The sequence below is a fragment of the Clavelina lepadiformis genome, chromosome 7 (genome assembly GCF_947623445.1).
Source record: "Clavelina lepadiformis chromosome 7, kaClaLepa1.1, whole genome shotgun sequence".
In the NCBI taxonomy this organism is placed as follows: domain Eukaryota; kingdom Metazoa; phylum Chordata; class Ascidiacea; order Aplousobranchia; family Clavelinidae; genus Clavelina; species Clavelina lepadiformis.
Window position 1 is genome coordinate 12,163,556 of NC_135246.1, and position 16,090 is coordinate 12,179,645.

Sequence of the window (16,090 nt, forward strand, 5' to 3'; positions counted from 1 at the left end):
CATGTAGCCTACAGTGAACACATTTTAATAACCAGAACTGAACTGTGTTATTACTGCACATTCATTGAAGCAATTTTCTATATCAATGGGATGACATATATCCCTTAGTAATTTAGCCGAGAATATAAGCTAAACTAAAAGTTTCTAGCGGACTTCTAATTACGTTAATTTATTGTCCTTTTTTACGAAAAAAACTGTGCCATTCAAATTAGCAATCAATAAAAAAAAACAACATCAAGTTTAATTTTTGGGAAATACCCCTTTCAACGTTTTATTTTCCTAATTGCAAATTACAATAGTTTGTTGTTAATTATAAAAAAATATTTAGTGCAAAAATTTAATCCTAAAATTAAATAACTTAATACTGTATTTGTAAAATTGGTTTACTTTGAAACTTTTCTGTAATTATTATTAACAGTTTTAATGTAAAGGAATACCCTGTTGGTTTTTCCAAGTTTGCAGTCAATGACTCGTTGCTATGCTACCTAATGACACATAATGGCGGTTTGGCTTTCAGACCGCTGCCACCAAGTCCAGGTATTTGACGAATACGTTTTAGAATACCGGTTACTATCCATTGAAGCTGTTGTTATGATAAATTCAAAATTATGAGTTTCATATGTTAAAAATAATATGATAGTCTTAAGCACTCTACTCAGCCCGAAGATACAGATTGCGATGGGCGATTAATTGTATGACGAAAAACGGTATCTTATATGATATAGACTAAACTGTAGGCTGGCACTACTAGGCTGTTTCATCTTTTTAAATTTTATTTTTGCTGTTTGTTGACAACGTAATGCTAACTTGAAGATATGAGAAGGAAATGGAAACCATTGCTTTAATGGAATAATTTCATAAAGTTTGATCTTTCAAGAAAGTGCCAAAAAAAAGAGAATGGCAATGACTAAAACTCTTCCGTTTCCATCAGCAAAAAACAGCAAAAAACAGAACTTACTGAGTGATCTTGTTGCACCCAGGGAAAGATTTGATGTTCCAAATCACATTCTTGATACTAGTAAGTTTACTTGGTAGGCCTATAACTTATAGCTTAAACCTATAGATGTTGGCTCATAAAATTGCGTCAGTTTTTTATTCTTAATACAATACAGATTTTTAGCAGAAAAAATGTCATGTATGCAAATTATGAACACTTGAACATGAACAATTACAAACATTTATGTACATTATAGCAACTGACATTTCATTTTACATAAAAAAAAAACATCAATCAAAATCTCTCAGTGCATCCAAAATGTTCTCAGCAACTAATGTAAGATCTGCTGCTATTATGTAACAGTATTCAATACGTCATGGTTATTCTATTTCTGCTACAAATTGCTAGCTGTTTAAAATATCATGCATCCAAGAACACAGTTATATAGTCTATGTTGTAACTACAACTCTTGCTGCTATCGTAAAATTTACATATTTAATAAGCCATTTAGTAATAAAACATAGTAATTGAGTATATATATTTACATTAACTATGGTGCTTAAATTTTAAGTTAGTTTTAAAAACCTAACATAGAAATTTACTGAAGTTTTTTTGTGTTGTGTGCTTACAGAAATATTTAGCAAGCTTTCTCAGAACTCAGTTGCTAAGATTCAGCCAAGTGTGGTTCATTTCAATGGATACAAACTTGATAAGCCACAAAAAACATCAATCAAAATTTGTAACTGCTCATCTGAGAAACAAAATCTTCATATTATTCCACCAGCTACAAAATATTTTAATATTCATTATAAAAAACCTGTGAGTTCCCTTAAAAATTTATAGTTATATCTTTTTGGTTTATTTTTTTCCGGGTAGGCCTAATAGAAAAAAGGTTTCCATATTGGCGTTAGTATCTTTCATTTATATTTCTGAAAGTGTTTCAAGACAAACATTATCATCAGTTGAATCTTAGATTTAATTATCAGAAACTCAAATTTTAATGGTTTTAATAAAACTGATTTTTATTACATAGGACCGTTTTGTGCCTGGTTTTACCATTGAAATCACCATCACTTTTTTGGCGGACGAATGGAGATACTACTATGATTGTATTCGAATACAATGCAAGGTTAGTAATGGCTTTTTTGTACTTTTTCAGTTGTTATTTACAGTAAACTGTATTTTACAAATTAGTCAACAACTTTCAACTTTCATGAATACATTTAATCAGGGCGAGGAAAACCTCCTTGTACCTTTGCATGCCTTTCCTGTTATGGACACTTCTAAATTTCCGAGAAAGCTTGTGTTTCCATCATCTGGAACAATTCTGGGTGAAAGTTGCTCAAAAATACTTCCACTGTCGTCTGATTGTCCGGTTGAATTTGAATTTCAAATTACAATCCTTCAATCACATCCATCTTTTAAGGTTGAACCTCTCTCAGGTAGATTCTTGTTTGAATTTTTTAAGCTTTTTTTTAAAAGACATTAAGTTTGTCTGCTTTACATGATAACATACAACAAAATAATGAAAACAGAAGAATTTAAACCAGTGACCACTGACTTTTATGAACTTGGGAATTCTTTGTTCATTTTTGAGAGGTTCATGAATTGTAGGTGTTGTTCCTGGAGAAGGTAAAACAAATATTCATGTCACTTTCACTCCCACTGAATACGTCACTGCACACATGGCAATGCAACTTGTCATTTCCCAATTTAACACAAAGCCGCTCTTGTGTGATGTTACTGCTAGCTGCTCTCCAACTGCAATGGTTCCACTGAGCAAGTAAGATTTGGGTGTCTTACTTCACTTTTTGATGCACCTAAGCATTTGAACTTACGCATTTTGTTATGTAAAAATACTTGTATTAATTGTTTTATTGTTGCTCTGATTAGAGTGTGATATTAATGACATTAACTTAAATGATGTAACTATGGTAAACTGAGCTACAACTACAAATTATTTTTATAAATTACCTTATCATCTTTGTTAACATATTTTTCAGACTGTACAATCACATTTTTGCACAAAACGGTTCTTGCTAATTTTTAATCTATTTGTGCTTTACAAAAGCTTCTTTAAAATGCTTATAATACCTGGCCTCAGTTCTTGGGTTATATTGTCAGTAAATGTCCTTCAGTTTACTTTATCCTTATATGACAACTTAATAATTGCTCTCACAAGAAGATTTATAAAACCTTTGCTATGCCAATACTGGTAAACAAAAATATTTAAAACCTTACTTAAATTGTGATATAAGAATGCTTGGTTGGTAAACAGGAATAATATTACCATAAAACAATGTGCAGTGCAATTATGAAGGATATGTAATTGGATTTTGAAATACATGCAACACTGATTTTCATAAAATTCCTTCAATGTTGTGTCATAGATCAGTGAGAGATTTGGATGAACTTTATCGCCAAACAAAACTACTTGATCCTCGGTGCATTTCACCGATTCAAATAGCAAGGAGACGACAGAAAGATGGAAGGACAATAGTTCCAAAGCTTTCTAGTAAAAAGTGTTTCATTCAAACAAAAGCAATATGTAAGTTTGTTTAATTTGTATTACAAGTAAATTTTCTCTGATAATTTTTTGAAGAAACACCAGCCAAGGAGTTTGAACATGATGGCCTTCAGTTTCCAACTCTTATCAACTCACAACATGCAGTAAACAGTGTATTAATTCAAAAAAAGGGAAAGCGGCGTGTTAAGGACTTGCGTGAAGGTGGTGGATTTCTGTTCCCAAAATTACTAGTTGCATATGCCTATGTGTTGCAACTGCTGATCAGTGTTTTCCAGTTTTATATCTGTGAATGTTTTAGATCCTGTAGCAAAGTCCAATACTGCAGTTGCGGTTCAATCTTCAGAGTCAATGATTTCGGTGGAGAACACGAGGCAAATGAAAGAAGCTGCGTTTGAAAGAATTGTTAGACAGGATGTGGTTGAAGAAAGAGCCAATCAGCTTCGATGGTGTGTGTTTTTTTGTATACGCAATGAATAGATTAAGAATAAAAATACTTCTACAACTTTAATGAAGTTGATTGTGTTTAAAAGGCAAGTTCATTTGGGTCAAGATCCTATGTCACATCAAGCAAAACTTGATGTTTTGCAACAGAGAGATCTAGCTAATGACGATTATAAATTTGTCAAAAAGAAGTATCCTCGACCAGATGAGGAGTTGTGTCGTACCAGCACAACAACAACCTATAGACGAACGTGGAGAAAAGCAAACCAAGTATGGTAGTCATGAAAACTTTGTTTTAGTATTTGGCATTACATTGCTTCCTTTATTAACTATTCGTACCTTGTTTAACCAGCATTCGATTATCCGATTGCCTGATGAAGCGGCTTTATGACGTAGCAGTATAATAAATCAAACAGACTGTGAAGCCTCCTGCAACTTTAGCTATACAGTGTGTCTGATACAGTCTATTCTCATTAATGTTATTGTACTTGTAGTTCATCATTAAAAACCTAAGCTATATCTTAAAATTTTTGAGATGGCTTCATATTCAAAATGCAACTTGAATTGTAAAACAATCGTTTTATACCTGTATTTTAAATGTAGGAATTCAATTATGCTTTTTTTTGCGTATTTGCTCAAATTTCTAAAAACATTATCCCAACTAGACCTGATAATCAAGGAAGCACTGTAACAGCTGATGGGTATGTTTTCAAGCTTGATTGTTAGTGTGTATGCGGTTAATTTGTTAATTAATTAATTTTTTTCAATTCGTGTTTTAGGTACCTCAATCATCACCACATTTTGACTTGTACAAAAACAACCCTTGGTCTGTTCGACATAGAGCATTAACACGATTTCAGCAAGCAGCCAGAACTATTGTTATTCGTTGCCGGGCTGATAAGAAAGTAGTTATGTTGCGGAAGATGATAGAAGATTTTAAAAGTGGTTTATGTGTGTATTACGTTTTAGTGTATTCTTATAAACAGAAAGAAAGCTTTCTAAAGTGATTGTTGTCTCAATAGAACTGAAAAATGATTTACTGTCTTACTTCTCAAAGTAATTTAGCTACCATTTAATCTCGTCATAATAATAGCATTGATTTTAGTTTGAAAGCTATCATGTTGTAACAGTGGTTTATTTGCTTTCAGTGCCCGAATATTTACCCACAGTTACTAGTGATAATTCATTGTCAGCAGGATTGATGCCATTACAGGTTTGGAACTTTTATTCATACAAATATGCTTTAGTTGACAGGGGGAAATGTAGTGCAAGTAATCTGACAACATTAAGATACTAGTAAAATTCATTAAAATATGCTTGTATGTGTAGAGCGCAAGAAACTCGCAGGATGAATATTCTGTTGAAGATCTATTGGTAAACTTTACCCCGGAAACTGTGAAGCCGTTTACATTTCCTGTCTATGTGTCACCTGACACTAAAGATGACATTGTAAGTTAAAATATGACTAATGTATACATTTGTAGAAATCTTTACTACATTTGTCACTGACATTAGTAGCCATGTTAGAAATTGTTCATTTTACTGTCACTGTATTTACAAAGGCTCCTGATGCACTTGGAGAAGTTCCAGTCGAACTCGCTAAAGTGAATCCAAAAAGATATGTCCCATTTGTTGATTTGGTTGTTCCTCGTTACTATGAATTGGCAGGGTATAAACGACATGATGTCTCCGAAGCATTTCATAATTATGTGCCACCTGGACTTGCAAGACCTTTACGCACTGGAGCAGAGGTTGTAAATATATTGTGTTTGCTACATTTATTATTGGCTTATTGGTATTGCTTTCCATAAAATAAAGACTAAACAAGAAATGGGCAACACTCTTACTATTAAAAAATAGATGTTGTTTAAATAAGTTTATACAGAATGGTTGTTGGTTATTTCACCATATTGCACCTTTTGATCAAAGGATGAAATCATACAAGTGACTCTTCCACCACATCTCGAGCAAAACAAATCTGCTTACATAGCTGAGCTTCTTGACAAACCAATCCCATCAGGAGATGAAAGCAGTGAAGCAATTTTTAGCAAATTATTAGAAGAAAAGACCGAAGTGATGATGGAACCTCAGGAAGAGACTCGGTCATCTGGTTTAATCCCTCCAAGTGGATTGTTTAAGAATCCGCGCTATCATAAACTTCATATATTTGTGAGTGATTTTATTGCTTAAAATTAGTATGCTAACTATTTTGATTGTTAACATAACAAGCTCTCCTCATTCCAGAACGCTTATTAAAATACTCAGAAAGCATCACAAATAACCTACTTTTCGTAAAATGCTTGTTCTGTTTCATTAGAATCCGGTTCCTGGAGTAACACATCATTACCTTCCCATTGCACAAACAGAAGTTGATCCAGATTATCATCTCTGTCCAATTCCTCGGTATGATGTGTTTTATCAACGAAACACTAAATTATAGTTCACTTATTACAGCTCAGATGATAGCACGGATGACAAAAAATATGATTGAAGTAGTTGACTGATGTATGAACAACACGTAGTTTAAAATAAAATCATTGATTTAAAAATTTTAAATACAAATATTTAGACTGCCCTGTTAGGAAGACTAGGTTGAAACAAACTTACCTGAAATAGGATTTAATATATGTATCACTGTGTATATACTTACATATTGCTTGGAAGTAATACCATGTTGAAATGATTATCGTTACATGATACTTTTTGTCTAAACAGCTACACAAGATTGCCAGGAGCTAACAAATTTCTGGATAGAAAGGTATATTTTGCTCAACAGCAAGGTGTTGTATCACATTCCTGCACAAGTTGTGTTTTGTTCTAGGATGTTATTAAAGGAATGATGTCTTGGAAGAAGTTTTCGTCACATGGTTTAGGAGCTCTTGCTCAGGCACAAACCCTTACTGATGTATGGCTTCCACGCTGGTAAGTCCATAAAAATATTGTCCTGCATTATAATGCATTCGCTTTGTTATACCAAAAAGTATGGAAAAACGAATGTAAAAATTGTTTTATGGAAGAGTTAGTTATTTGGGCCATTACTTGGTTACTTTTTCAATGGTTAACAGCTGAACATTTTTGTCAGTGCAGTCGATTTGAGATGAATGTTAATGTATTGATGATGTTTTACATGTTATAATTGATTTGGTGCCACCATGTACTTCTTGATTATTCTTGTTACACAAAATATACCTCACTCAATAGTTTTATAAAAAACTATATATTTCTGCAAGAAAGTATAACCAGACTAAATTTCATATAACCATGATGAATTGTAGTTTACTTAATGCAACACATAATAATAGTAGTGTAAGAAAACTTTTTGAAGTAAATGGCTTTGACCCGACTTTACATGATCCATAGCTTAGGTTGACTCGATTTGAGTCAAAAATATATGATTTTGTTACATTACTTTCTTTCACATCATTATTTGATGTCACCAATCACCATAATGTTTTGCTGTCACCCCTTTTCACCTGCAGAAATTAGTTTTTCAAGTCATTGCTTTGTCATCTGGGGTTTCTGTTATTTCACAAGATCAATACCATTATCTTCAGTGAAACATGGTTAAGTACTTAGCCCTATACCTGATTTATTAAAAAGGCGTAACAGTAGTACTTGTTTTACAGGAGTGATTGTTTTAGTCAGGGAATGATTCCTTTAAATACCCCACAGCTCCTTCAGGAATTTCCCAAGAATGATGAGATCAACTTGTTAGATGATGAGTATGACAATTTTTTGTGTTTCTTGACATAGTAACTATAGTGCCCCCAGCCTCCGAGGATGTTTTGTATGGATTTTTATAAGTAAATCTTGTAATGAATTTAGGGAATCACAATCACCGAATTTTTGTCTCCTGACTGCTGACATGATTCGAGCACAATTCTGCACTGAAGACGAATTAAAGAAAGAGTGGGAGAAGAGTCAACAGGAAGAGGGCAGTAAAGAGTGAGTTTAGGTTTTGGATTAGTTGATTGATTTGTTCACAACCAATCTCTATCTACCAACCAATTTCTCATGTATGTTATTTTTTAACTAGGGAAACAACTGCTTTATCCCAAATCCCCGGAGAGAACATTGGACCTACATTCAGGTATTAAGCCTAAATATAATCACAATAACAGATATTACAGGCACTCTTTATTATTACTTAGTGACTTGTGCACTGTGTTGTTTTATAAGATATATTAATTATTTAAAAATTTTACTTGCAGCAGAGATAAACGCCAAGCAGAATTAGAAAAGGTTGTTCAAGCAAAATATGACAAACTTGGTGAACAAATACGGGAGCATTTGAAAACCCTCGATTTGGATTGTGACACCTGAATTTTTAAGTTTTTATATGCTAGACTTGTTAAAAATCTACTTATGCAATGCTCAAGGCAAATTGTTAAAGAAACTTCTTCCTTTTATTAATATATATTTTAATGACATTTCAAAGTATCTCTTTCATATTGTCAGCGCCCACATATCTGCATATTGTTGCAATGCATTGCTGTCGTGATGAGTTTACTACCATATCAATTGTGTATTCTAACACACAGTTGCTATAGAAGTACTTTGATTGCTAAATCTAAATAACTGCATATCTTAAGCTGGTACTGGAATTTTATCTGGACGTTTTTTTATACTGTTTTGAAAAAGTTTAAGTTAAGAAATGTTTAAGAAAAAGTTACTTATTAAGTTATAATAGAGTTTTTACATCAGCATATAATTCTGCTTGTGAGTGAGGTCTTATTTATTGACACTTGAAGGTGTGCCTCAGCGTGTGTACACATTTTTTATATTTTTGAAATTACATATTGTGTATTAATACAAAACTTATTTTTTAACGTTCACATTGAAAAACTAAAATACTCCCACAGCAGATACAGTGACAATCCCATGACAGCATCTGAATGATAACAGGCAAAACAAACAAAAAACTTACTGGTTGTAAAATCAGAGACACAGTGAAAGTGCTTCAGGTTCTACATAAATAAGAATAAGTACTAACATACATTCAATGTGCCTGGCATGATTTGTACAGTTTTTAGTAGCGATACAAAAATAGAGTGGTGCTATTCAGTGTGTAAGTGCATAGAGTGCAAAGAAAGCATTAAATATTTTGTTTCGCTAAAGTATCAATATCTCTAAAAATTATTTGTCTACATACAAGTGAGTCCAGCTAGGTGAGGGTAACACTAAATTGTTGGTATCATCTTGCTATGCATCAGTAACAGTTACAGAGTCTTCCTCATCCATTCTTACAAGAGGTACTTTGACTCTTATTTTCCTAACGGGTAAAGAATTGTTTCCGTTTTCCATGGGGAATTGATCTATTATGGTGGTGTTTTTATCAGTGTTCGGACTTGAAAAATTAGTATATGAATCAGGGGTTTTCGCACTATTTTGTGTTAACATGTTCTCCACATTTTTGCCATTAAGTTTTGTTTGAATAGATTCCAATGCTCCATTTTTCTTTTGTAAATAAGCACCAACTTTAGTAAGAGCGTCCTGGTTCCTCCTTAAATCTTCATGCTTTTCATTAATTTTCATGAAATCAGATTCATTTTTTTCATCGGTAACAATGCTAATTTTTTTTACTTCATCATCTGACAGTTGCGTCATCAACAAATGTTCCTCACTAGCTTTGTTTTGCAATAGATTTACATCTTTACTGTCCATTAATGATTTGTGTTGCGATAGGTGAACCTCAGTTGGTTTCACAGTGGACACTTCCTCACTGATTGACAGTTCAGCAAGAGCTGCCTCAATGGCTGATACAGCCATCTTTTGTGTTGTCTTTGATATTAATTTGACATTAACATCATCCAATTTCTGTTCTGGGGAAAGAAAATTCAATTTTTCCTTTTTATCTTCACAAGGCAAGGTTTTGGTTGATTGAACTTCTGTGACATTTTTGTCATCTTTTATCTCATCATCACTTATTAAAATCCTGTCACCCCTACTATGTTTTTTTATTGGAGCATGTTTGCTAGCAGGTTCTTTGAGAGTTGTATTTTCTTTTGCAGAACCAATGCTTGTTTTTAGATCAGCATCCTTCGACAAGTCTTGTTTCATGTTAACTGCCCTTGCTGATTTTTTCTTTTTTGGCTTTCTTTGCGTGGTGTTGGCTTGTACATGTTCAATTTTGGTATTCTTATTTGCCTGTTGAGTTTTACCTCCTCTGGTGACAGCCCATGATGAAGTCCTTGGTTTAGCATCATCAAATTTAGATGTTTTTCCTTTCTTTTTAGCATTTGTGGAGATACCAGTACCAGTTTGTTTAGTGTTTGCCCGAGTTTCTTGGGAAATTTTTCTTGTAGAGTTTTGGGCACTTGTTTGGTCACTGCTAGTATCATCTGTTATATTGATGGTTTTGGTTTCCATAGAAATTTTGAATGAAGGTTGGCTGTTAAATCTTTCTTTGTGGGCCTTTGCTACAAACAATTGGAATACGAGTTATCTATATATTGACGTTTTAGATGATTAGTATCTGGTTGTTTTCTTGCTAAGGTAATGCTAATGCTTTATCTTAGGCATTTCACTCACCATTTTCAAGGTGATCACTCTGTAATTCTGCATTGAAAGATTGTCCGTCAGATTTAGTCTTGCGAGCACACATTGCTGCACTACGAAATTGTTGCTTTGGCAAAGATTTTGTGCTTTCTTCCATCTCCCTTATATCTGGAGCACTTTTGGAATATTTTTTCCACCTCACTGTTTCATTCAATAAAATTAAAACAGTATTACGTTTTTATATTTTTACTGGAAGCAATTTAAGTTAAAGTTTATGATACTAGGAGACAAATTATTATTGATTCTTGAATAAAAAAGCATTACATAAAGCCTTAGCTTGCAGTATAGCTCTTTTCATCTTTGCTTTCTGCTCAGCCTTTTCTCGCAACTGTTTAGCTTCTTTCAGTTGCTGTTGGGCTTTTTGAAGTGATAGGGAGTGTTTACGAAGGACCCATTTGTTGTATTCAACTTCTGCTCTTTCTTTTCGATCTTGTTGTACCCAAGATTCAACACGTTGCAATGCCTCATGCTGAGCGTCATCCACTATAGCTAATCTGGAAAACAGAAAATGCCATGATAGATTTTGCACGATTTCTTACCACATAGCAGTCAACTTACAATAAGAAATTTCGCTACTATGTTGAAAACCTATCGTATGTGTTGAGCGAATATTTAATGTATTTTACTTCTTTGCTTTGTCTTTTCCTTGTTTCCAGTTTTCAAAGGTCATAACTGTTGACTTGCTTTTCCAGTCGTCATAAAGTTTTTCATCATTGTGGTGTTTACTTGCTTCTTCAGCCTGAATTTTAAGTTGCTCTTGTTTTGCAAGCTCATCTTTCTTTTTAGCCCAGGCGGCAAATTTTTTCTCTCGCAGTTCTTCCCTAAATCAAAGAAATTTTATTTTATTAGTGTACATAGTAGAATGTACATACAGTAGTCGACTCAGCATGATTGGGTTTCAGGCGAATAATTGCTTAATTTTCCTTAAACTGAGCTAAATTTTGTTTTTTTTAATGGAGAAGCAGGGTTAATATTACTGGAATTTTTAGAAACGATTGGAGTTACTTTAATTAATAGTAATTACGGTGAGCATTTATTATTAATACAACTCACTTATTTTTTCTCTCTTCTTCACTTATTAAGTGGCTATTGTCTGATTTGGAATTCTTTTCTTCATATGCATCTTTTTCTTTGAGCCAATCCTCAAATGGTTTTCCATTTACAACTCTTCGCTTCACAACAGGTTTGTTTACACTTACTAGCTCTGCAATAACACCTGAATTTAATGTACATGACGCACACAGATTAATTGTGCCATCAATATTGTGAATGTGAATAAATACGAAGAAATGTCTAAAAACATTATGTATGATAATTAGAATTTATGTGGGCAGTAAAATGCTGAAAATCACACCTGATTTTTCTTTCATTTCATTTCTCTTTGCCTCAAGCCACTGGTCAAAAGTCTTTCCCCATTTTTTCACAGCAGTTTCATGCTAATAAACAAATGCAAAGATATTGAAACTTGTTAAAAAGATTTCAAACATTTCTTATTGATCAACCCACTCACTATTTTGTGTAGCTTAAAAAGTTTTGTTTATTGTTCACAAGGTATCACGGCACATGAAATAAGAGAGCAAAACAAAATTTAAGAACTAAAAAACTTACTTGCAGTGCTTCAGCTCTTTTTTGGGCTAGTCTTTCTTGTTTCTTTGCTTCTATCCAGTTCTCCCAAGCTTTTGCATTTCTTTCTTTTCGAATTTGATCTTCCCTAATGTAAATATTTTTCATTGTTAGGAAACTACTTCCAATATTATAATTAGATATATATGTATAACCATAACTTGCCTGGAGGGCAAACTTTTATCAGCCTCTTTTTCAACATGATGGGTGGGCTTGCTAGGTTTTTTAATACTCTTGTTAGTGTCATGAACATCGTGAGTAACTGGTATGTGATTTGATCCTGGATTCTTCAATTCTCCTAGTTGCCTTGACGATGATGTCGAAGATATCATTTTCTGATGATCTTTGTCTTGTTTCAAGCTATTATCTGCAGCTGTTGACCCTCCTTGTAATCTTTCATGACCACTGAAATGTACATTCATCATAATTTGAACAACAGTGGGTCTTAAGTAATTAGGCACTCTTGAAATTATGAAATTTAATTTAACACTACTGAGTGTTTACCTTACACTAACAGGCCTGTATCCTTCGCTCCTCAGTGACTCATTTTTACCAAGTAAATTCTGGCTAAGTCTAGATGGCTCAGCATATGTTTGAGGTTTCTTGGTTGTGGACATAGATCCAAAATGTTCGAGTTTAGATGAACTAGCAGACATCTTAGACTTATTCTCGGCAGAAACAAATGAACTAGAAGCGGTATTTTGCGTTTGAGCTCTGGCCTTTGCAGCTGAAGAATCATTCCTCGTAGGTGGAGAAACAGCTTTGCCTTTCTGTTGGGGTACTGTCCAATACTCTGTATGTACTGTAACACATCACATCACTAAGTTGTTACCTAGGTCGTACCTAAGTATGAGGCTTTCAAATTTACAACATCAGGAAAAAATTAGTAACATGACAATCTCAAGTATCATTACTTAATCAAAGCGGTAAATGACAAATAAATGAAATGCTATACTCACAACTGGATGTTATATCAACTTCAAGTGACTTGATATTATAGTTTGATGATTCAAGGCATAACTTGTTATACTTTTCTGACAAAAATCGACTTTCATACTTGGAAGGAATGGAATTTTCTCTGGATAGTGCTGATTTTAACTCTGGAAGAAGTTTCGGCACATTGGCTGTTTGAGGTCTACTAGTTTCTGAGACAATGGTTTTAGGAATAGCAGTTTGTGGACGCAAGTTTGTATTGGAGGGAAATGTGGGAATCAGATCAGTTTCAGCATTTTTAAGGAGTCCTACCTTTGCATTAGGTTTTGATATATCTATTCCATCTTTTATTGTAGGTTTCCTTAACGATGTTGAGTTATTTAAAGCATTCTTTGAGGAAAAGTGCTGACTTTTAACTTTTGTAATATTTAGAGTAGATCTTGGTCTTTCATATCTCTTCGCCAGTTTATTGTAATCATCCAGTTTGGGCCTTTGAAGCATTGATGATTGTGCCTTTGGTGAATACAACAGTCTGTCAGCTTTTGGAATAAAGACTGCATTTGTTGGTTTTGTAAACAAAGTTTGACAATCTTTCAAAGGTTTAGAAGCAGTGATTTGAGAAGGCTGTAAACCTGATGGATTTTGACTTTTGTTTAAAAGTTCAAATGAGGTTCTCGTTGGAGAAGATGGATTTATGATGTTTAGAGACCATTGATTCAACCATAGCCATCTTGCACAGTCAATAAAATTGGAAGCAACTGCTAGATCCAGCGCAGAACTTCCTTGCGCGTTTCTACATCTATAAACGTACACAAATAAAATAAGGTAAGGTGTATCCACTATTTTACTAAAATGACATCGCCAAACAATAAAGTGATAGTACATGACTCTTCTACTCTAATACACCATACAATGTGATGTCGCTCTATTTACCTCACATCAGCACCATGCGCTACCAACAACTGAATAACTTCTAGATGCCCCTGAAAGGAAGCACTGTGCAGAGAACTATTTCCAAACAATGTTGTCTGATTTATGTCAACATCTGCAAGCACGATAAAAATTATATTTTTGTATTTCAGTGACAAAATTATGATGTTGTCATAGCAAAATTTTACAGTGTTTTCATTTCAAAAACTTGTGAAATTTAGATTTTTACTAATGTAGTTAGTGCTATTGTATGGATAACATTTTAAATTCCATGGTACAGTTTCACAACTAACCATACTGAAGAACTGCTTTGCACACTTTTACATTGCCACGAGATGCAGCAACAAACAAGGCGCAAAACGCATTTTCTTTTCCAGAATTTTCAAGGATATTAGCAAATTCTTGCCAAGCCTTTGAAGCACTGTTTGACTGTCTTTCTGTGAATGTTGATAATTGGTTCCGTAAATGCGATAAACTACCAATCCATGCTGCCCGGATGCTTTCTTCCCAGTCGCCTGCCACTTGCAACCTTGTAATCAGTTTCATAAACGTGTTAACGTTCATTCATTTGCAGTAAATCAACGTTTACATAGTTTAGACAGAGAAAAAGTCGACAGCTAATGCAGAAAGGCTAATAATACAGTAAATTTGTTTGCAGGAAAAAACACTAAAAAATTCCGAATTACAATGGTCCTATTTTAGAATGCTGTCAGCGTCAAATCCTCGTTTCATTGACCCCAAAGATTTCGTCAATGGGGATTCCCAAGCTTAGATATTCTATCTAATACAGTACAGCAGGCATGCACAACTCAAAACAGTACACGGGCCGTTTTAGGGAAAAAATTTTTTTCGCGGGCCGCGTGCTAACGTTGTTGTAACTAACGTGTAGCCTACTTTATATAATGTGACCGATTAACCGTTGAATAAGAGATATCGTTGAGAAGATGGTTACTGTCAAGAGACGGTTGCCTCTCGCACTACAGTATCTAGTTGTTTTTAACGCTTAGCGGCGATAAAGCATCGGATTCGTTGATTATGTAACTGTAACCGTGGAGAAAATGCCTGAATGAGCGAAATCACGGAATATCTCGTGGGCCGCATGAAAAGGTTTCGCGGGCCGTATGTTGTGCATGCCTGCAGTACAGTATACGAATTGTGTTGATTCTAAAAATTTTAAACAAGTTAAATATCTTACTTCAAAGTGCTTCCATTTTTGATATTTTCATTTATCACGAGGTGTTGATTGTTTGGAACAAGTTTACCATCGATGTTGAATAAATTTATTATATGCGCCGGTAAGCCTACAGAGAGTTCAAGATGAGCTTTCAACTGAAATGTTGCAATTCCGCTTTTGAGATTTCGCAGGGTTTTTATCTCCGGATATCGCGAAGATGCAGCTACAACAAAATAAAATGGTTTTGTGAACGATTTAACGCAAATAAAAGCACCTTTAAAATACTTGCTTTGAGTAAAATATTCAAATTAAAGATCAAAAAACTTCTTTTTCTATATTGTACTATTAATCTATGAGCAACAATATCGGTTATTTGGTGCATAAACTTCGCTATTGTGATGTGATCGTATTTGCATTTGAGTGCTTAGACAGTTTTAGGCTCGGTTTTCAAATGGGTGCATGTTTACCTTGCAAACACCGCAATAACCATAAATCCACAATATTTTTGTCATAAACTTACGTCACTATACAGAGAAAAAATAGGCATTTCACAGAATTGTTTGTAATGTTTTAGTTTCGGTTTTTAATAGCAAACAACTTACCATTTTTTGACCATTCTGGGAGTCGAACAAACACCACAAAAGTATCAGCTGCGAGCGATTGTGTGGAAAACTCATGACGAGGTCTATCAATGTCTTTATTTTCTTCCCCTTTCTTTTGCTTCAAGTGGCGTTGCATCCAAGATTGCCATCTGGGCAAAGGATACTCAACAGCCATGACAGCAGTTTCTTTGGTTTTTAACTAACATTAAACTCAGATTTTTAGTTATAACAACCTTAAAGCAAAATCTCACAAAACATTATTAAGTCCACCCTCTTTCCTATCGAAAAAAAACGATATTCTTTCGCTAATAGCTAGGTTTTGTTAACCATTGGCTGTCTTTTTCCATGTTGTCTGTTTTGATAAA

General features: G+C 33.9%; 2 protein-coding genes across 3 annotated transcripts; one reads left to right on the top strand and one right to left on the bottom strand.

The window, feature by feature from the left end:
• The first annotated feature begins 612 nt into the window (after positions 1 to 612).
• On the top strand, positions 613 to 8,738 carry LOC143464970 (cilia- and flagella-associated protein 221-like). The gene is made up of 21 exons (XM_076963059.1): positions 613 to 1,018; positions 1,569 to 1,756; positions 1,971 to 2,066; positions 2,169 to 2,379; positions 2,552 to 2,720; positions 3,328 to 3,452; positions 3,540 to 3,665; positions 3,763 to 3,910; positions 3,995 to 4,175; positions 4,685 to 4,856; positions 5,054 to 5,118; positions 5,235 to 5,354; positions 5,468 to 5,656; positions 5,835 to 6,074; positions 6,223 to 6,308; positions 6,621 to 6,663; positions 6,727 to 6,827; positions 7,532 to 7,627; positions 7,731 to 7,850; positions 7,942 to 7,995; positions 8,117 to 8,738. The coding sequence occupies exons 1-21, from the start codon at positions 898 to 900 to the stop codon at positions 8,226 to 8,228; spliced, it is 2,763 nt and encodes a 920-aa protein (XP_076819174.1). The 5' UTR covers positions 613 to 897; the 3' UTR covers positions 8,229 to 8,738.
• Positions 8,739 to 8,877: 139 nt separating this feature from the next.
• Positions 8,878 to 16,046, bottom strand: LOC143464969 (uncharacterized). 2 transcript variants are annotated; one of them, XM_076963058.1, is made up of 14 exons: positions 15,726 to 16,046; positions 15,145 to 15,346; positions 14,243 to 14,478; positions 13,953 to 14,064; positions 13,046 to 13,818; positions 12,591 to 12,888; positions 12,252 to 12,491; positions 12,072 to 12,174; positions 11,818 to 11,899; positions 11,517 to 11,667; positions 11,090 to 11,284; positions 10,728 to 10,957; positions 10,437 to 10,604; positions 8,878 to 10,324 (listed from the first exon to the last, which is right to left on the bottom strand). In XM_076963058.1, exons 1-14 carry the CDS (start codon positions 15,898 to 15,900, stop codon positions 9,108 to 9,110), a joined length of 4,182 nt encoding a protein of 1,393 aa, XP_076819173.1. In that variant the 5' UTR covers positions 15,901 to 16,046; the 3' UTR covers positions 8,878 to 9,107. The 2 variants fall into 2 exon arrangements, with proteins under 2 accessions (XP_076819173.1, XP_076819172.1); XM_076963057.1 differs by having other exon boundaries at positions 11,517 to 11,679.
• Between the last annotated feature and the right edge of the window lie 44 nt (positions 16,047 to 16,090).

Excerpts from the sequence above, each read along its gene's own strand:
- LOC143464970 (XM_076963059.1), top strand. The coding sequence starts at position 898 with ATGGCAATGACTAAAACTCTTCCGTTTCCATCAGCAAAAAACAGCAAA. Across the intron at positions 1,019-1,568 it reads AAATCACATTCTTGATACTA|AAATATTTAGCAAGCTTTCT; the intron begins GTAAGTTTACTT and ends GTGTGCTTACAG. Across the intron at positions 2,067-2,168 it reads GTATTCGAATACAATGCAAG|GGCGAGGAAAACCTCCTTGT; the intron begins GTTAGTAATGGC and ends ACATTTAATCAG.
- LOC143464969 (XM_076963057.1), bottom strand. The coding sequence starts at position 15,900 with ATGGCTGTTGAGTATCCTTTGCCCAGATGGCAATCTTGGATGCAACGC. Across the intron at positions 12,889-13,045 it reads AGTTGATATAACATCCAGTT|TACATACAGAGTATTGGACA; the intron begins GTGAGTATAGCA and ends GATGTGTTACAG. Across the intron at positions 11,680-11,817 it reads TGAAATGAAAGAAAAATCAG|GTGTTATTGCAGAGCTAGTA; the intron begins GTGTGATTTTCA and ends CATTAAATTCAG.